At 41.0% G+C, this 21,561-nt stretch overlaps 1 protein-coding gene across 1 annotated transcript; it reads right to left on the reverse strand.

The window, feature by feature from the left end:
* Positions 1-404: 404 nt before the first annotated feature.
* RFC4 (replication factor C subunit 4) lies at positions 405-15,132 on the reverse strand. The gene is made up of 10 exons (XM_057400411.1): positions 14,928-15,132; positions 14,151-14,229; positions 8,923-9,002; positions 7,626-7,745; positions 6,629-6,772; positions 6,223-6,343; positions 5,643-5,768; positions 3,364-3,444; positions 1,518-1,634; positions 405-548 (listed from the first exon to the last, which is right to left on the reverse strand). Exons 1-10 carry the CDS (start codon positions 15,059-15,061, stop codon positions 453-455), a joined length of 1,098 nt encoding a protein of 365 aa, XP_057256394.1. The 5' UTR covers positions 15,062-15,132; the 3' UTR covers positions 405-452.
* Between the last annotated feature and the right edge of the window lie 6,429 nt (positions 15,133-21,561).

Consider the following 21,561-nt stretch of genomic DNA (forward strand, 5'->3'; position numbering starts at 1 on the left):
ATAGAGTTAATAGTGTTCTGCGGTATTTAATGCTGAAGGAGCAGATAGAAATAGAGGCTATGCTCAGCCTGAGGCCTCATGGGTTGTATGTGATTGCTTTACTGCATCAATACTTTCAAAACCAATGTCAACTAAGAGGAACAATTCCTACTTTCTTCCTCTGCTTTCACCTGATGATGACTTCAGTATGTATATGCTCATTTTCTGATGCGTTTACCTTCCCAGGTACAAGTCGTCAACAACAAACTGCAAAGCACCACTGTCCCCTCAGCAGCTAGAGAGCACTCAAACCTAGTGTGAAAAAAACACCCAAATACTTCAGAAGGATCTTTTCCAACTGCTGAGCAGCCCTTTTATTGCAAAAAAACCCCAACCCACTACAAAAGCAGCCAGACCCTTGCTCTAAGAACCTTGGCCACCTGTGAAAAAAAAGCTGCATGCTGCAGGAGTCATTAAGGGTTCTGTGTTAGCTGCTGCATCACCAAAGCACAGAGACTCATCAGCTGCAAGTATTCATCAGCGCCATCAGCCAAGCATTTGTCTACTTCCTGCAACAGAAAAGAGAAGGTAGAAGCCTCTTAAAACAGTGGTGCTCAAGACAGCTGTCCCTTTAGTTACAATGGGGAACACCAGATGATGTTCAACTGTTAATCAGCAATGACACCTCTGGCACACATCACTCAGCCATCACACCAACCTGGGACAAACTACCTCCATCTTCTCAGAGAGGCCAAGCCATGACAGCTTACAGGAAAGGATGCACCATTTGCTCTGCAAGTAACTGCTAGGAACAACACTATTCACTCTTCCTTAGTGATTTTAGCAAAACCTCCTGCCATTTCTTGGTCAAAATTTAGCAAGTTAATGAGCTCTTTGGACAGGGCATATTTTACACACCAGAACAAAACTCTGCAATTTGCAGCTCCTGTTTAATTGCTGGTGCCAGGTGATAGGATGAGGAGTAAGAGCCATAAACTAAAACACAAGAAGTTTCAGCTCAGTGTGAGGAAGAACTTCTTTACACTGAGTGTGGCAGAGCACTGAACAGGCTGCTCAAGCAGGTTGTGGAGCCTCCCTCTCTGGAGACATTCAAAACCCACTGGTATGTGGTTCCTGTGTAATCTGCTCTAGGTGGCCCAGTGGGGCTGCACTAGATGATCTCCAGAGGTCCCTTCCAACCATAACTGTTCTGTAAGCTCATCTTAATTTTTCCTCCCACCTTGTATTAAAACAAGCCAAACCCCTAAAACCACAACCACCACTCCACCCCAAAAAGAACCAAACCCCAAACCTACAAATCTCCTTGAGTCCCATTAGAACAATATAATATGGCTAATAATTTACTTGGTTGGATTTCAATTCCTTCTCATGAAATTTCTTGAGACAAAAATTTAGGTTCCACCAAGAAACACTCAGAACTAAAAATCAAAGCATTTTGGGAGAGAGTGCCTAAACAAGAATTAGTCAGTGGAGATGAATGTTGTTTTGTTGTGTTTTAACTCCGGCTACAGACTTACCGCAAGTTTCTCGACTATGACAGATTTCTGCTTGTCACTGTAATTTTCACTCTCAACAACAGCATCATGCAGCTGGTTTACAAGCTGAGCAACAGCATACCCATCATTTATGAGATTCTGTGTCAGGCAGAGAGGAACACAGAAACAATTCAGCAGCAGAAACACCACAAACTGGAAGACTAATCTAAAAAGTTGCCTGAACTGAGACTGTACTGAAATGTATTATGGAGCTTTTACATCTTAGAGGATGAGCTGCTAGGTTTGTATGCAGTCCAGCATCCCACCTGACAGCAACCCCAAGTGAGTGCCTAGGAAAGACTGCAAGAGCCTGGCACACACACAGCAATGATTTTCCCCAAATATTCTTCCAGCTTCTGACAATCTACATTTTGTGAGTTTGAGACATTTTAAGCATTTAACAACCTCCAATGAACCTGTTCAATCTTACTCTAAAATTAGGAAAGCATCCACAGCATCATGTGATAGTTTCACAGCCTTCACATTTTAAAGTGCCACCTACTTTATTTTCCTCATCCAGCAGCTGCCAGCCTCAGCCCCACAGAGATCTCTGCAGCCAGAACTTTTTTAATAAAATAAACTCCATGGCAATTAATGGTCACATTTATTTTTTTTTTTTTCCAAATCAGTAGTGCCCAGTTACAAAACCAAATGAGAACAGGTGTCCAGGAAGCCATTTATGCAGAGAGAAGTCTATGAAATTAGAAGAAGAGCTGGTGCAACCTTATTTTTCTGTACAGCAAAATATACACCTGCACTTTGCAGAAGCATGCATTCAAGTTGTGTCAACTGCATATCAAGCACTAATATTTGAAACAAAACCCCACCATTAAGTACCTGCTTGAGGAACTGGGGAGCAGTTCCAAACTACTGCATTAGATTTGATAGTGGTTTGATGAAACACTATACCAGCTCTAAGGATTTAGAAAATCCGTATCAACACATCTTAAGAGCAACACATTTTCAGACATCATGGCAAGTAAACGTGAAAGTGGAAAGCAGTGACATCTGCACAAACCATTCTAACATCTGCTGCCAGTTTCCAGACTCAGAGGTCCTGCCAAAACCACCCGACGAGGCTCAGCCAAGGAAAAAGCAGGAGGCTGACCAATACCAGCTTTTTTCATATGGGCATGGAATGTTTCACTGGAAGGGAGAACATACTATGGCTTCCTCCCCTCTGTCAGAGACAACCCCTTGATTTAAAATCCAGTTCAAGACTGACTGAGCTTCCTTTAAACTCATGAGATGAGGAATTACACATTCTTCAGAGCAAGTAAGAATCTCTTCTGTATTAAAGAAAACAGATCGACCTCTATGAAACCTTAGCTTATGCCACCTCCAGCAAGATCTATTTTAAGACACTGCAATTCGTAAGACAACTGTAATCACTGCTGTACTGTAAGACTGACATGAAATATGTTAAAACTGAGGACTTATTACAGTTTTATTCAGATACTTCTCATCTAACGCAGCTTCTGTGTAACTAAGGAAGGCAGTAGTCCAGAGACTAGGCCAGTACCCTGAAGACAGTTGTAAAGCCCTGAGCCAAGCATCTTGCTAGGAACTCCTACTCTGCCTAATTCAGCCTAACAGCTCCACATGTCATCAATTTAACTCACACTGGTATGGAATCTTATTTGCAACTTTGACAGCTCTTTTGGCAGCTCAGAAGGGAAAGATAAGGGTACTAACTGGTAAAAGACACACTTCCTGAAATGTCAATCCTAACTGACCTGAGGCCAAACATTCTTCAGCCCAGCAACAAAGGATTCAAAGGGCAGCAACCAAGAAAAACATTCAGGCTAGAGCACCAAGAGGACTCTACCTTTGCCAGTGCTTCCAGTTTCTCAAATGAACCACTCCAGCAGACAGACAGCAGTTCATCAATTTTTTCTCTAGGGATGACCTGTAACAAGAAGTTACATTTCTTAATTTCAACTCTGCAAGCTTAAATTGAAGTTGATGCTACAGTAACAAATACAAACTGTTTCTGAAGGAAACCCTTTTAGGGTTTCATTTCTCTACACACCCAACCACTTTCAAGCAAGTATATAACTAAAACTACCTAAATTCTAAGAGTCAAAGCTAGGCTGTAATGTTTGTCCTATAGTAGTGATATTAAAATAAGAACAATACAGTGATAGTGAATTGTCAAAGTCACCCTCATAAACACACTTATTCAGGACACTAAGTGGAGGGCCTACTTCAACAAGCCAGTGTTTTCAAAACTATTATATAACTAAGTGAAACAGCAAGTCATTTCTCTCCAGTGACACACCAGGGACATACTCAAAAAGCACAATGCAACACAATCAGACAATAAATCAGAAGAACAAAACTTAACACATCATTATTTAGCTTTGAGTAGGGAAGCACCGCGCACCTTCTTTAGTCATTGTCATTCCTGTTGACTACCTAGACCATTTGGTTTCAAAGCTTCTTTATTTTTATCTTTTGGACTAAGTCCACTCCAGGGTCACAAAAGTTATGTACAACCAAGACCCTGAAGTCTTTATGAAGATGTAAAGTTGGGTTCCTTTGGTTTTGTCATGGTTTAAGCCCAGCTGGAAACTCAGAACCATGCAGCCGCTCACTCACTCCCCCCCTTCTTCCTCCCCCCAAGCTCCCAGAGGGATGGGGAGGAGAATCGAAAGAATGTAACTCCCACGGGTTGAGATAAGAGCAGTCCAGTAACTAAGGTATAACACAAAACCACTACTGCTACCACCAATAATAATGATAAGGGAAATAAAAAGGGGAGAGAATACAAACCACTAACCACCCACCAACTGATACCCAGGCCGACCCGAGCAGCAATCTAGCCCCTTCTGGGTAACTCCCCCCAGTTTATATACTGGGCATGACATGCTGTGGTATGGAATACCCCTTTGGCTAGTTTGGGTCAGATGTCCTATCTCTGCTTTCTCCCGACTTCCTCTCCTCCCTGGCAGAGCATGAGACTCAAAGTCCTTGGTAGGAGTGAACATTACTTAGCAACAACTAAAAACAGCGGTGTTATCAGTGCCGTTCCCAGGCTGAAAGTCAAAAACACAGCACTGCACCAGCTACTAAAAAAGAGAAAAAATGACTGCTATAGCTGAACTGAGGACAGATTTATATAAGCATTATTCAATAATGGAATTTCATGCTTTTCTTTCGTATCATTACAGTCAACTTCTGCCAGGTTTCTCTGAAATTGTGACTCACAGATATCTGGAAGTGAAACCCAGCTCCTTCCTACAGCCAGATACACAAAACTGAATGAGAAGTTCACCAAGGAAGTTGTTTAAAACTGGTCTGTAAAACATGCACAGTTGCAATAGCCTCTGGTTCCATCAAAGTGAGAACCCCACAGTGCTCCCAATTAGCTACAATGGCAGCACCTTCAAGGGAAGTGTGTCCATCATTAAAGCCATTTATTTTTCAGCTCCTCAACTCCAGATCTCACCTTTCTTGCTTTAGAGGGTAATTGTTTTGTTGCTATAGGAACACCTTCAGGAAAGTCTTATTTAAATGTATTTCCTCTCAGGTTTCTCTTGTCCCTGTCAGTTTTATCTATGTCATTCTATAAGAAATTTCTGCTGTTTTGTTAAAAAGCAACATCCTTGAAGAGGCGTTGTCACTGTGAACAGCGTTAAAATGAGTTAGGTGTTACTGTGTTAGGTGAAAATGAGCTGCTACTGAAAGCTACTCCCCTGTGGTGCTTCTAAACCATATTTTGCAATGATCTATACTTATATACACCCACATACATATAAATATACACGTATATAAAAGTGCCCAAAAGATGTTCTAGTCCACTGTCCCACAAAAAGCAATACATTTTGCATTCATGGGCAGAATATTTCAACTTCAGTTTCAATTATAAGACTATTTTACAGATTTCCATGACTTAGAGAATAAGAAACTTGATATATAATAAGTGTACAAAACCAGGCCATCTTTAAAATTCTGGTGGTATGTATTGGCACCATACTGCAATATGAATGAGTATAAAACAATTTTTTAGTCAAACTTTGAGCAAAAGTAGATGTAGGTAGTCAGCAGACCTGCTACACAAATGCTTTCCAGATTAATTACAGGAGAAAACAAAGCATGGCTTACCCCAGCAATTTCAGTGACTATCTTCTCTGTGATCTCTTTCCCACCCATTAGGCGAGTGGCACTTTGAAGAAAAGTAATTGCTTTTCTTAAGTCCCCTTCTGACACTTTAACAAGGTACGACACTGCCTGGAAAATAATGTCAGAAAATGCCAAGTTATATGTTCACTGTTAATTAAAACACAGTAAGCTTTCTCAGAACACTGACTTTAAAACATCAAACAATGTCTAGAGCAGATGGTCGCACACACACACAATACACAAGTTACAAAGCAACCTCTCTACTTTTATAAATGTGTGATGGCAATGTCATAATGAAGCACGGTTTAATGCAACTATACTCAGCACAGAACAAAAAGCCCTATAGTTTTGCTTCAGTTTTCTATGATGGACATTTCTCTGATTTTAGGAAGACTTAAAATTCAACCCATCTGTGGAAGGAGAATAACATTTAAGTGAGGTTATATATTTCCTCTAAATACAATTAAGAAGTCTGGAAAAGTATGCTGACTTAGCCCCTTTCAGTGCAATGCAATTATGCACCGTATTAAGCAACAAAATTACATGGCAACCAAGAAATTACCTCATTACTGATTTTTACTTGTTCCTTCTCAGAAACATCCAACAGCCTCTGCTGTTGGATTTTGTCTGACAAAGGCTTGAAGCGGAATTTGGAGCATCGAGATGTTAAAGGTTCAATTATTCTGAAAGAAAGGAAGGTTAAGTGTTTGGTAAATGAATGCATGGGTCAAGTTCATACAGATAAAGCTCTCAAGGCAGAAAAAGGCAAAATAACCTTAAACCCACACCTTTGTAAAAAATACAAGTTGAAACCTAAACATTGTCCTCAGACTCGTATTCACATAGCTACACCTCTACTACATCTCTAACTGAAAACTGTAGGTCAATCTCTCAGCAGGAGGGGGCAGGAAGAAACTACAGAAGAAAAATGGCAACAAATCCAAATAAGCTACAAATTCCACACATACCTGCTGATGTAGTTACAAATAAGGCAGAAACGCGTTGTTTTAGATTCTTTCTCCATTGTGCGTCTTAAGGCTGCCTGAGCTGCTGAAGTCATTGAGTCTGCTTCATCCAGGATTACAATTTTAAAAGGAGGACAAACTTTACCACTGAAAAATAAGAAATCTTTTATCCAGGAGACATGCAATGTATAGACCAAGCCAAAAACCAAACCAAACCAAAACTCAACCAAACAACAAAAACTCCATACCAGTGCAAACAGCAAGTCATAATTCATTTATTTTTACCTGACAAATAGAACATACTCAGTTAATTTTTTTCTGATTATGGACTGGTATTTGTAATAAAGGGGGGGACTGAGTTCCCATAGAAAGGCTGACACTTTAATACTACCAAATGTCCTCAAAAATATGTACTCTTAAGTTTCTTCTTTTAATAACCAATGCACTCTTCTTTTCCAAGCTTCCTGATTCCCAAAACTTCAAAGAACACTGCAATGGACTAATTTCAGTACATAAGATCACTTCTTGCCAGATAGTCCTGGCATGCAGTCTCTTTCTGCTACTTTCCACTGTTTTTTCCACACATATTGGCTTCACCCGCACAGGCCTTCTCGCCACCTTACGCCAGAATCTTGTTAGCATCTTAGAAACTAGCACCCATCTTGTAAGCAATGCTGCAGATTAGACATACTAGAGAAACAACTTCCACCAAAATTTACCCACAGAAGCTTTTCTATGGTAGTCAGACTACATTTACAAAGGCAATTACCTATCACCAAATCCAGAAGACTTGATCTTTTGGGGTTTTCCCTGTCTGCCTCTAACTCTAACAGAACTGGCCAAATTTCCTCCCAGGTATTCAAACTCTCAACGTGAAATTACATGAAGTCAAAGCTTAGTCCAAGCACTCTGTGTTGCAAATTCCTGGGCAGTGCTGACCCATCATTTGTATTAGAATTATAAATGAAAAAGAACCACAGGCTTTGTCCTAAGCACTTACTCTGAACGGCTTCCAGATGCAGTAAGTTGAGCAAAAGCCTTCACTTTCTCCCGAATTACTTGGATTCCACGCTCATCAGAGGCATTTAACTCAAGGACTCTTTGCCGGAATAATTCAGGACTGCAAAATTTTTATTACAACATATTAGTTGTTAGTTCTTGTAATGACGCATTATAAAGTATCTCAATAACCCGTCTGGGCTTTCTGAACAGCAGGTATTATTTTTGCCTGCATTACTAAATAACATGCTTCATTAAAATACAGTTGAGGTAAATGACTTTCCATTAGCTATTTTTACAATTGTGTCCCAGACTGTGAAAAACAATGAGGTGCAAAATTATACCAGTTATCGAGGAAAAAGAAAGCAGGAAGTTGGCTTCATAAGTTCAGAGCACTATATAATATGCCTTTCTACTTATATGTTGTGAGCAACATGGAGGAACAAGTAAAATGCTCAGATACAGTCACTGGTAGGGCTCTGCCATTGCAATGCTACCAGAAAGAAATATCTATAAAGTATAATACAGACAGTATTTAGCAGCAAGACTATACAGCAGCACCTCTGATTTAAAAAACAAACCAGCCAGCGGATTTTAAGTTCTGGGAATTCAAATAGACGTAAAATGTGAAACACTCTTCCTACTATTAAAATAGAAGTGGTTGTCTCTAAAAAGCAACATGAGTCAAAAATTAAAAACGATGATGGGGGGTGGTGGGGAGAGGTACTAAAGTCGGAATTAGAATTAGACTTGATTGTAACATCAAACCACCTTCTCGTCTTTTTTTTTTTTTTTTCCTTTTGGGTCACTGAATTCACTACTCAAAACCCCCAAGCGTTACAAGTGAGTTGATGAACGTACACATGCTGAATTTTAGACTCCCACTATTATTTCTAGACACAATTCAATGGTGCATAACAAAAAGACTACAATTCAGGCATTTTATGAAGTACTTTGAGATCTATGTGTAGCTATCAGCTTACTGAATATTCCATTAAAACTGGCATCCCTTTACAAAGTTCAGTAAGGTATATGCAAGCCATTTTTTTCATACTCTTTGTTACAGAGTTATATGGTTCTTTGAAGTGTTGTAAGTCTATATTAGTAACAGAAAGCAAAGACTTGTGACAGGACAAAAGAGAAAGAAATCTCATATTAGAGCTGAATTACAATGTGAAGGTACTCCTGAAAAAGACCTAGAAGCTACGTAAGAGCAGGCAATGGCCAGAGACACTCCATCACATGATTAGAAGACATGTGATAGTTGATTACACCAAAGCAACTTGATTCCAGCTTACCCGTAGAGTTCTCTAGCAGCTGCTAAAATAGTGGAAGTCTTTCCAGTTCCAGGTGGGCCATAGAACAACAGATTGGGAAGCTGAAACAGCAACACACCATTTTACGAAAAGCAAATAAACAAAACAAACCACAAACAGGAACACCTACTAAAAATCTGTGTACCTCATAGACCATAAACTATCTACTCTTCCTGGTAAATAATATCAAGTCTTTCACTTTTAGGTCATTACAAATAGTGCTGTAAAGGATGACAAATAGTTGCTGTTTATAACACAGCATGAACAAGCTGTTATTTGGTGTTATGTTCTATCAAATTTAATACTTCAGTTTATCTTTTATTTTGATATATTCCCTCCAGGTCATGTTTGAGATTACTAAAGCTTACAGGACTTACTGTTATGACTGCAGTGACATGCAGATTTATCCAAGAATGTCCTTGAAATAGTCTGGGTAATATTAGCAGTGCAGGTGTCTCAAAACTTGTCACATGTTAACTATCCCTTACTTTCTCAGCTCCCCATATTCAAACCATGCCAAGAATTCTGTGCTGTCATTAACTTCAATAAATACAAGGTAGCTTGTGAATGCTGTAAGTGCAATGCAGAGATGCTTGTAAGGACTGACTGGACTGCCAGCATAGGGCTGGCAAATTTCTACACCCATCCAAGGATTTTTGAAGCAGGAGACCAGATTCTGAACCTAATTTTTTTAAGACATTAGGTTAACTGATCTTTCAAATAATTTTATTAATAACCTCAGCATGAAAAATAGGAATGTGTTAAAGGAACAGGCTGACACAGGAAGATCAAAGAAGTACAGCAAAGACTGCAGTAATGATTATAGGATGACATTTAGCAGCACAAAGCATAAAATCTCACAGCTTGAGAATACAACTAAATATCTGCTAGATGTCTGGAATTCATCAGCTGGAATAAATTAAAAGTTGCCAAAAGTCTGTCAGTCAGAGGAACAGTGTAAGCCTGTTTAACACAGTAGTCCTAAAATGTGCACTTTCAATGCAGATGGAAAATTACTCATACTAAGAGGGGGCTATTAAGGCTTAATCACGAAAGCTACACACAGTTCATATCATCCTTAGCCAAGGATGATGAATCCAAACTGGGAAAGGTGATTAAAGGAGTAAAGAACTTATTTTATGGGAAGTAAGTGACTTTTTTTTTTAAGAGTGTGATTTAGTTAGCTCAGCAAAACAAAAGCAAAGAGGGAATATGACTGTTCTCCATAAATATATCAGAGCAACACATAAGTTGGCAAAAATCAAATTTGTGTAAGTCAGTCATGACTACATTTTGGCTGAAATCAAGATGCTTTCTAATTAGCACGGGACTGCTAGCTTTCTATACTACAGACTTTCTATACTACAGCTTTCTATGCTATCAGACTGCAGTTGAAAACTGCTGCCTTTGACAGGGCGATGTTCCAGGTTTATATTCTTAGAACAAGAATCTAAGAGTCCCTCTGATCAACAGCAAAAAGACAAATCTCTCAGTTGGACTTGATTTTCAGCCCTTAATAAAGATTCTATTTTTAAAAAAGATCACCTAAATTAGATTAGAAAATTTTATGCTGAATATAGGAAGCAATGTAGACAGAATGGGAACAGCAAAACCAAACACATCCAAGTAGCAGAGAAAAATGCAGAAGTACACAGCCCATAATCAGAAAATGAAACAGAGACAGACCAGTTTGGTAACAAGCATCCCATTTTAACAACTGGGTAAGACACAAATAACAGATTCGGCTGTGTATGTACTGTAAAAGAACAGAATATTTTCAATCTTCCATCATTTTATAGCAAACAAATCCATTTCAAGTTTTGCCTACTCTACCAATCATTTCATTGTTTCCCTAGTTACTGAAAAGTAAACAGTACCTAGTGCAACCAAACACTTTTCCAAGTTTGATTACATGCCACAACAATTCTACTCCCCTGTATCTTTTAGGAAAGTTCCAGTGAAAGGAAATGTTAACTGAATGTCAGCTGAAAATTCACCTACCACTATGTTAGGTTAACACACTGCAAGGATAGGCATTTTCACGGAGATTCATAATTTCATGGCTCTATGCTAATTTGCATTTTACTAGTTCTCAAATCAAGCATTATCAGGTACCAAGTTTTAATAAGAATGTTTCTAATTCCATTAAATCCATACTTTATTAATGTTTGTTACAACTTGAATTATGCTTGTTTCTCACTAAAGTTATCACCAATATTTACACTACTTTTCCATCAAGCACAGCCTACTCCTTTATGCAACGGTGGCGGTATTTTTAAACCGGCTGCAACCTGATCTGGTTATCCATTTTTCCATGTCTGCCAGGCGTAAGCAGCAAACCTGCAGGCATCACCCTGCTTATGGGACAGTTACCGCATATCGAGTGAACCCCAATTACTTTTCTAGAAGTTTCAGCACAAGTGAAGAGAAAAATTGCCACAATAATCCTACCCCTAACTCTCTTTTTTCAGTCATTAAGATATCATCAAGTAAATAAAAACTAAAGAATACTTTGACACTTCTCAGTTTGTTTGCAAAAAAAAAAACAACCAAGAACAAATCAACAGTCCTGGAAGACAGAAATCAGCTTCTCCAGTTCAAAACCACTTAGACTCTGTTTTCCCCAGTTTCTACCAAGACAGGTGCTTGCTATTACAAATGGAGATATATCAGGGACTTAAAAGTTCTGCTCCATTTAGCAGCTCCAAAACCAAGGCCTACAAATAGAGGCCAATCAACAAAGGACCCACTTTCCATTTTCAACACTAAGGTTTAAATAAAGCACATTACACAAACCTACAGCATTGTCACAGCTGTTTCTTTGATCTCACCAGATCTCCAAACTCAATAAGAACTTTTGAAATAAGTACCAGCCACTTTGGTGTTTGAATTACACTTTTGTCTTTTTGACAGAATGAGTCCTTTCAAGAACTAATAAAAATATCCAAATTTTAAAAGTGTCAGATATTTTAAAGTACTTTCATGATTTTGTTCTCAAATGCCTTGCTGGATTTAGGTAGCTATGGCAAAATACAAAGCCTGTATTCATAAGCAGAAGTTGTAATTTGGCTTTTTAACTCAGGAGGCAAAAAGCCAACACAAGCATAAGAGGCTCATAATCTAAGAAACATTGCTGATCCAGAAGCTGTAAGGTTTTAAATAACTGTTGCTCAAAATAGAACTTCATAACCCATCACCTAAGCGATGTTCCACAACTGATACATCCAGACAGAGTAAGTGGCAGCACCTCCTTTCCTTAGCTGTTAGTAGTTCCTTACTAACCAACTCAACTGTACAAATACATAGTATATAGTACATAGCAACACTGCTACTGAAACACAAATTTCTATGGGTACAATGCTACACGACACGGTCACATTACAACAGCATTCTCAAAGTAAATTGAATCTGGAGACATAGCTACAGAAAGAAATTATAACAAGTCTTCCCAAGTTCTGTCACACAGGCTCCATTTTGGCTCTTCATGCTTAAGGTACTTCTGCTTTTGCAGGTTGATTAAATGAATATTTTTAGATAGAAATGAGCTCGTATTAGTCAAAACCAGAACTACAGAGCAAATTGCCTTAAGGTAAAATTTTCAAATACCAAAGACTACCTGTGCATATAGTGCATCAGAGCACACTACAAGTGAAAGACTTCTTGAATAAAACTCTGAAAGGTCCAAATTGTTTCTTTTAGGTCTCTGTGAGCAGAAAGCCGTATCACAAATGTCATTTTCAGAACATCCTTACCAACCCCTTCCACTGGCACTTTTATGGCATTAGCAGTCCATGAAAACAGAAGCAGCTTTTGGAGCACAAGAATGATTCTTCTAGGCGAAATGTGGAACAAAAACCAACAACCAAACAAAAAATCTCATCATGTATGAGGGGAAGAATTGTCCAGATCTGCAGAAAAGCACAGCCATCTCTTGGCTACCTATTTTATACCTCCCTTCAACTGCCTCTCACCTGGTTTGGAGGAAATAAACATTGTTCATACTGAGTATTTACTAAACGATTATTCAAAAGCAAATGCAAGCATAAACAAAAGCAACTGAAAACGCTCTTAGGTCACAGAAGCAAACACTGCACTGAAGTCAGTGCAACTGTCATACTTGGCTTTTCAAAGCCAAAAACTTACTTAGAAACTTTTACCCCGAAACTCTAGAATCAGTATCTAAGTAGTATATATAGTTACAAGTATATACTGTTATGAGTGGCACTTAGAACTTAAACTTCCCTTATGACTAACAAGTGTATTTGTTTTAGGTTTTAGCAGTTTCACAGAAGCAATGATAGATCACTAGAACTGTTTAGGAATGACTGGCAATCCAGACTTTAGTATGAAAAAGAAATTCCCCTCTTCTCTTAAACAGGAATGTCAAAAATATTATCTGAAAAGTAGCATAGAGACAACAAAAGCCTTTCCAGATTTGAAACTATTAACAAGAAGTGAATCAACTGAGTTTTTCCAGAAAGATTCAAACTACATCACAGAACTGACAATTTCACAACGTTAAGAGTGCTGGAAGCATCACAAATTTTACGCATATTTCGCAACATGCTATGAGGAAACCACTTAGCTTGTTCATAAAGTACCACTGGAAAAATCATTGCCTTGGTTTTGGCTGGGGTAGAGTTAATTTTTTTCTTAGTAGCTGGTACAGCGCTGTGTTTCAGATTGCATGAGAACAATGTTGATAACACACCAATATTTTAGTTGTTGCTGAGTAGTGCTCACGCTAAGTCAAGGACTTTTCACTTTCCCATGCTCTGACAGTGAGGTGGGGAACAAGAAGCTGGGGGAGGGAGCAGACACCTGAACTAGCCTAAGGGCTATTCCATATCATAGAATATCATGTTCAGTATATCAGATGGGGGGAATCGGCTGGTAGCTACCAATTGCTGCTCGGAGACAGGCTGGGCATTGGTCGGTGGTTGCTGAGGAACTGTACTGTGTATCACTTGTGTTTCTTTAGTTTTAGTCCTCTTTTTCCCCTTTTCTTCTTATATTATTTCAATTATTAAATTTATTCTTATCTCAACCCATGGGTTTCACTTTCTTTCCCCAATTCTCCTACTCATGCCTTGGGGCAGGAGAATGAGCTGTGTGGTACTCAGTTGTCTGTTGTGGTTAAACCACAAAAATGACAACTGCTGAGTTAGAAGTTTTCAAAGTTTCTGCCTAAACACACTTATTACACTCACATCAGCACCTTCCAAGGACTTTTTCAGCACAGCAACAACTTCATCCTGGAATGCGACTTCATCCACATTTTTGGGGCGACTAAAGAAGACATCAAATGCAATTTATTAGCTAACGGTTTCAGAAGAAAACAAAAATTGAGAAAAACAACACTTCCCTTTCTGATTACACTAAGTACTGAAGAATTGAGAAGGTTTAGTGTGAGGTGTCCCTGCCCATGGCAGGGGGGTTGGAACTAGATGATCTTAAGGTCCTTTCCAACCCTAACTATTCTATGATTCTACAATTTCATAGTTGAGGTCAAAATCATAACAAGATTATCTGCCTAATGCCTCTGGTCTGTATTACTGATCTAATTATTTGGGAAGCAGTTTGTCTATTTCTATTGTAAACACCTGCCTGAGCTGGTTTTAGAAGCAGAACTGTACTGCAGACTGCAATATTTCACCACTTTGTTAGCTGTTAACGGCTTCTCAAAACCAAAACATTTCCTACACTTTCACACCAAGCCAGTGATGAAAGGGCACAGGGGCCCTTGACAGGGGCAAGAGAAGCGTTTTCTGCTCACTAACACCAACAAGGGCTCTTACAGCAATTGATGGTGCTGGTTTTCCCCCATAACATAAGAAGTTAAAGCTGCTCTCCCAGGAGGAAACACCTACAACTCCCTTTGCTACGCACTCATTCCCTCTTCCACGCACCCCTCCAGAACCAGCCCCACCCACGATCAGCAACTGCACCCCCAGCCAGAGACCCCACCGCCTCAGAAAAACCCTTACTATTTCTCCACCCAGGGGATGGGTTTAGGCCTCTTGCCCTCCCCGCTGCACCCCGCTGCGCCGGCCGCACCCCTCTCCTTAGCAGTGAGGGGCTTGGTGCTGATGGTAGATGGGCCTTTGAGGAAGGCCTGCATAGCTCCGGCTGTCTCCTTCACCTCACAGCTTCCCCACCTCAGGAGCCGCCAGGCCGAACACAGCCGCGCACATACACGCTCCGCACCACAACCAGTCACAGCGGCAGCTCCCGCCAGACCTTCCCGCCAACCCACCACCGCCCGAGCCGGGGCGGGGCCGCTTCCGCCTGCCCAGGACCAACCACAGAACTCGGCCCCACCGCGGAGGCGGGCGCTTACGTAACGCCTCGGAGCTCAGGGCCCGCAGGCAGCTCTGCGCATGCTCCCGCTCCTGGCGTGGAAGGCGGAAGGGGGAGGACCTCAGGACGCCGCGGCTGGGCTTCCTATCCGGGGGGTCTGGGTCTGGGTCTGGTGGGGCGCGGGCGCGGAGGCGGGCGCCTAGTGGTTGATCATGGCCATTCCTCCCAAACGCCCTAAGCCGCGGTACAAAAGCAGCGTTGTTGAAATCAAGCTGAGGAGAGGGTCCTCCTATTAGGAGACTGCGGCATTAGGCAGGAGCTGCTCACCTTGTCGTGGCGGCAGTGGTGCGTCTTGGGGATCTCTGAAAGTGAAACCCACGACAGCGAGGTCTTTCCCAGGCCTGTCCAGCTCCGGCTGTCCCTAAGGATTTGTGATCGTATGGTTCTCACTGCCAAAACTGGCCCCGGCCCTTGCTGTCGCTATGCTGGTGCAAAGGGTTAACCAATGTACAGGGGGGGTTAGGGTCAAACCGCTTGCTCAACAATGTTATTGCTTGCTCGTGCTTATCGTACTTTCAGTGTACAGGGGGGTAGGTCAAGCTGCTTGCTTAACAATATCACTGCTCGTTCATGCTTATAGTGCTCACTGTGTACACTAGAACAAGATATAAGGACATAACTATTGTTAAGAAGTAGGGACCGTGACTTGATTCCCGTCCTTTGGATGCCTAGGCCGGCTGAAATTGGCTCTGCCCTTTGGACGATAACCAAACCTCCAGGGAGTATGCTTAATGACTAGAGGTAAAAAGCTCAGGCTCGAGGAAGACTCGTTTACTTCCTCTTGAGACCCTCACCCACGACCACTAGGAGGCACTGTGCAGGTGCAAAGGACTTCTTAGCTCATTATAACATGAAGCGGGGATAGGACATGAATATGTATAGGCGTGTTGTGCAACCTAATGTATATGTATAACTTTAGAAAATAAATGTAAAGGGGAAACAATGCTAAGGTGCGCATGCCTTTTGAGGAGCTATCCCCCATGCGCCTCAGCGCCGAATAAAACATACCTCCTTTACAGCTTTTAATGAGTTGTGGAGTCTATCCGCGCATCAATTTGGCGAGCCAGGCAGGAGACCTCTGTTCGGCTGCAGGATTGGCTGAGGGGTAGACATCCTAGGCACCCCAGGCCACTTGCCTGGAGGAGCTCCGCTTCTCATCTGTTCATTGCAGGAACAGACAACAACCTGTGCTGGCTGCGGAAAAACAGTATGCTTGGAATTTAGGTTTGTAGTTGTTCTGGGACTTAGAGGGGGCCTATAAGGCGTACATGTGGACAGGGCCTGCTGGTAAGGCGCGCAGAGACCTCTGGTGCACAGCGTAGTTCCGCTTGGCAGGTAGGGCTTGCAAGCAGGGGCCTCGCCGACCGATAGAGCAGCTGCTAGCAGTCCTGAGGGCAGATCAGGTGAGTCCGGGTTTTCGCCGCTTCCCAAGTTTTGAGAGCCAGGATGGACCTGTTAGTGACTGGGTAGGAAGCAGGAGAAGGGTAAGTGGAACCATTGTGTGTCTGTGGGATCCCGTGTGCAAGTGTTTTGTGTGACTGAGACATGGCATAGCTACGAAGCGAGTGTGGAGTCCTGATCCGCAGTTCTGTGTTCTCCACGAGGAGAGTGGCCGGAGACGGACAAAGTGTATTTGTTGTGATTTAAATGTTGGGGGAGAAGTAGATGGAAGTAAACTGTAACTAATTGGAAGATTAAGAAAAGTTCCCTCTTTGCGCCCCAGTGGCTGTGTTAGAAAAATATCAGAGAATTCTAGCTTCACATATGGGTGCATAATAACTTTTACTAGGACAGTGTAAATTCTGTTGGAACTCCTCTAACAGCAGAGGAGTTAATCTGCAGAACCCAGAGATAATATTTTACTGAACCCCCTGAGAATATCATAAAACTTGTGTGTAGGTACTCTCATATTTTTATAAGTACATTTGCAGAACACTGAGAGAGGTTATAGAGATTTATAAAAGATTGTTTGAAATGGAAGCCGATCAAAGCAAGGAAATTCTGAAGAAAAGACCATTGGGTTGCATTTTGGCACATTGTAAAGAACTGGGAGGGTCTCCTGGGGGCTTGGTAAACAAGAAAACATTGGTAAGATATTGTAAACAATGGTGGCCTTTATATACTTTGGAAGATCAAAAATATGGCCTAACTGGCATGGCCTAACTCTGACAATTAATGTTGTTTTAAGATCGCAAGGAAAATGGGATAAAATAATGTATGCAGATATGTTTTTCACTTTAAGAAACCAGCCAGAGTGACAGACTGAATGTAAAATTAATATAACTCCACCAGATCCCTTGATTTTTGCTGTGGAGAAGGAGAGGAAAAAAAATGAAAGTTAAGATGGAGAGATGTTGTTCAGCCTGTGATATTGGGGGAATGATGTTTCAAGTTAAAAAAACAGTAATCAGGAAGATAGATAGGAAAATTATATATCACAAATACCTCCGAGAGGAGCACCCTCTGTTATCTGTCCTATCAGATATTGATAAGGAGGAGGAGATTGCTGTCACTGGCAGCAAGTGGCAGATTCACATTCAGAGTTAAAAAAGGGTTAAAACAGAAGTGCTGATGCAGAGGCAGGCATCTGTAACCCCTGCAGAGCAGGGAAACAGGTGAAAAAAAAAAAAAAAAAAAGGCTGGATCGTGCTATAGCCACAGCTGTGATGGTTGCTTTAAAACTGGAGGAGGAGAAATATCCGGCAGAGCTGGGGGAGTGAGCTTTTCTGTGAAACCGGATTGGTGTGCATGCTATGGGCAGTTTGGACGCTGGAAGTGAGACTGCCCTGGGCGGGGGGGGAGTGCCATGAGGTGGCTCCAGTGACTAAACTGGAACTAGACTGACAAGGACCTGGGGAATCTTCCCTAGCAGATCCACTGATTGTAATGAAGTTAGGGAACAAAAAAAGGAAGTAGAATTTTTAGCTGATATGGGCACAATGTATTCAGTTTTAAACAAAGCTTTAATGCCTTTGGGGGATGATTATATTATGGTAAAAGGGGCGACTGGCCAAAGTGAAAAGGCCTATTTTTATAAACCATTGAAATATCAATTGAAAAAACAATGGGACATTCATAAGTTCTTATATATGCCTAACTCCCCAAAAGCTCTCCCAGGGAGACATTTATTGGAACACTTGGGAGTGACCATTACTTTCAAAGGAGGCGAGATCACTTTAAAAGTAAATGACCAACAATATATAGAAATGTTAAGCTTAGTTTTGATTACTAACCACATTGAGGAAGAAGTCAGGGAAGATATACTGGATCAGGTATTCCCAGGGGTATGGGCTACGAACATACCTGGAAGGGCCAAAAATGCACCCCCGATACAGATTAAGCTCAAGGAGGGAAAACAACCAGTCAGGATTAAACAATACCCCCTGAAGACGGAAGATAGGGAAGGAATTTGCCCAATAATTGAAAATTTCCTACAATTAGGACTGCTAAAAGAGTGCCAGTCTGATTTTAACACCCCTGTTTTACCTGTTTGTAAACCTGATGGGCCATACCAAGTGGTACAGGACTTACGAGCTGTTAACAAAATAACTGAGGACCTTTACCCTGTGATAGCAAATCCATATATGCTTGACACCAGAGCTAACTCGGTTTGCTGTTTTAGATCTGAAAGATACCTTCTTTTGCCTCCCTCTCCACGAAGCCAACCAGAAAGAGAAAGCCCTAAGAGTGGGTGCAAAACCCAGCTAACGTGTACAGTGCTGCCTCAGGGACTTAAGAACAGTCCCACCCTGTTTGGAGAACAACTTTCAAAAGACTTAGAGTCCTAGGAAGCTCCACCGGAAGAAGGTAAGCTATTGCAGTACGTAGATGACATCTTAATAGCCATCCAGAAGGAAGAGGCCTGTGTTGTCTGGATGATAAGCCTCTTAAATTTTCTGGGACTCCAGGGATATAGGGTATCCAAGAAAAAAGCCCAGATAATAAAGCAAAAATAATTTACCTAAAATATGAAATTAGTGCTGGACAGCAAACACTGGGACAAGACCGAAAAGAGGCAATATGTCTAGTGCCAAAACCCCAGATGGTGAAAGAATTATGGATAGTGTAGATTGTGAATCTACAATTATAAACTAATTGTTAAGCCTCTATATGCACTAATCATAAAAAACAGTAAGAATCTTCAGTGGACAAAAAAAAACACTCAAGCCTTCCACCAGCTGAAGAATGCTCTCATGTCAGCTCCAGCTCTAGGACTTCCAGATGTGAGTAGACCATTCTTTCTATTCTCCCATGAGAAACAGGGGATTGGTTTGAGGATACTGACACAGAACTTGGGTCCATACTGACGAGCAGTTGCTTATCTGTCCAAGCAGTTAGACGTAAGAGCCAAAGGGTAGCCCAGATGCCTCAGAGCTGTTGCAGCAGTCATGCTAAATATCCAAGAAGCACGTAAATTAACCTTGGGCCAAAAAAAAAAAAATAACTGTGCTAGTGTCCCATACAGTGTTCAAAGTGCTGGAAATGAAAGGCGGACACTGGCTTTCCCCTCAGAGGTTCCTGAAATAATAGTGACTAACATTGTCAACCCAGATTCTTTCCTCAGTGGAAACGAAGGAGAACTGGTACACCACGATTGCCTAAAAACCATTGAGGCCACATACTCCAGCCGTCCAGACCTGAAGGATACCCCTTTGGACGATGCAAAAAAAACCTGGTTTACTGATGGGAGCAGTTACGTCATCAGTGGAAGATGACATGCTGGATATGCAGTTACCACGTGCAGAGGGGTAATAGAATCTGGACCTTTGCCAATAAACACCTCTGCACAAAAAGCAGAAATGATTGCTCTGACTAGAGCCTTAAAAATATCAAAAGAAAATAATATAAACATCTATACAGACTAAGATACATTTGGGGTTGTGCATGCACATGGAGTCATTTAGGAAGAAAGAGGACTATTGAACTCACAAGGGAAAAACATCAAACATGCACAAAAAATAATACGACTGTTGGAAGTGGTCCAACTACCTGAGAAGGCAGCAATTACACACATAAAGACACACCAGAAGGTGAGCTCAGAATTGGAGGAGGAAAATGAGCTGGCGGACAGAGAGGCAAAAAAAAGCAGCAAAAGGTGAGATAACAACTGAAGGGACCCTAATTCCTGACAGGAAAATTTCCCTGGAAGGTAAACCAAATTATGATAAGGAAGATCAGAAATTAATCACAGACCAAGGCAGAATCTTCAATGGGGAAGGGTGGGCTAGCACAGCACAGGAAAAAATAATAGTGCCCTCTTCGCTGTTATGGTCCCTACTAAGGAGTGAACATCAAAAAACACACTGGAGAGTGAATGCCTTGCATAGGCATTTAATAGGCAAAATTATGGCTAGAAACCTGTATAACTCAATAATACAATCTCTGCCTTCAAACGAATTCCAAAAACAACCCTAGGCCAAAGATAGGCCAAATTGGGAGGGGTAACAGGCCAGGGCAACAATGACAAATTGACTTCATGAAACTGCCAAGAAAAGGGGGGTATAGATATTTGTTGATATTAATGGATACCTTTTCAGGTTGGCCAAAACCCTTTCCAACTAGAACTGTAAAAGCTCAAAAAAAAACAAGAAACAAAAAAAACCCCCACAATCGATACTAAAGACATATGCCTCAATACAGAGCAAGGCATCTGTCATTTTGAACTCCATCCAGACAATACTTAAAAAACTATACTCGTATATATTGACCGGGGCTATATTTGTTTCAGATGAAATTATCACCGTTGGAAATTATTCCAACCTTTATATTTATAACTTTATCAAAATTATCGGGTGTGACTTTATATACGTAGCACCAGTTGTATCCCATCACTAAATACACAACATATCATAAATTGACATCCACACCCATTGAAAAGATACGGAAGAAATAAACAGGGTCTTACAAAAAGTAAGACAAGATACAAGTCATCACTGGTGGGATGTACTTTTTGGGTGGTCACCTACTGGACCTGGTGTTCTAAATATGCTTTTTCACCCTGTAGTTGTTCTTTTAATATTAGTAGGAATAAATTTTATATTCTCTATTGTGCTCTTAGTTCGGAATTGAAGAATGTTGAAATGAGTAGCAGCTCTAACTTCTTTGTCAAAGACACATGATAAAGTGCTAAGAAATACCTTTCATAGAAGCTCGCTAGGAAAAAAACCTATGTATTAGTAAAAGAATTTACTAACTTTATAGAAAAGAGGGGACTGATGCAAAGGATTAACCAATGTACAGGGGGTTAGGGTCAAACCGCTT

The sequence above is a fragment of the Pezoporus wallicus genome, unplaced genomic scaffold (assembly GCF_028554395.1).
Source record: "Pezoporus wallicus isolate ANWC-B61680 ecotype Strahan unplaced genomic scaffold, APGP_CSIRO_Pwel_v1 contig_6897, whole genome shotgun sequence".
Classification (NCBI taxonomy): domain Eukaryota; kingdom Metazoa; phylum Chordata; class Aves; order Psittaciformes; family Psittacidae; genus Pezoporus; species Pezoporus wallicus.

What these genes read in the sequence shown, in the direction of transcription:
- RFC4 (XM_057400411.1), bottom strand. Translation starts at nt 15,061, where the DNA reads ATGCAGGCCTTCCTCAAAGGCCCATCTACCATCAGCACCAAGCCCCTC. An exon ending in GCATCTGGAAGCCGTTCAGA is followed by an intron (nt 6,773 to 7,625) that starts GTAAGTGCTTAG and finishes CTTATTTTTCAG; the next exon opens with TGGTAAAGTTTGTCCTCCTT. An exon ending in AAGTAAAAATCAGTAATGAG is followed by an intron (nt 5,769 to 6,222) that starts GTAATTTCTTGG and finishes ATTATTTTCCAG; the next exon opens with GCAGTGTCGTACCTTGTTAA.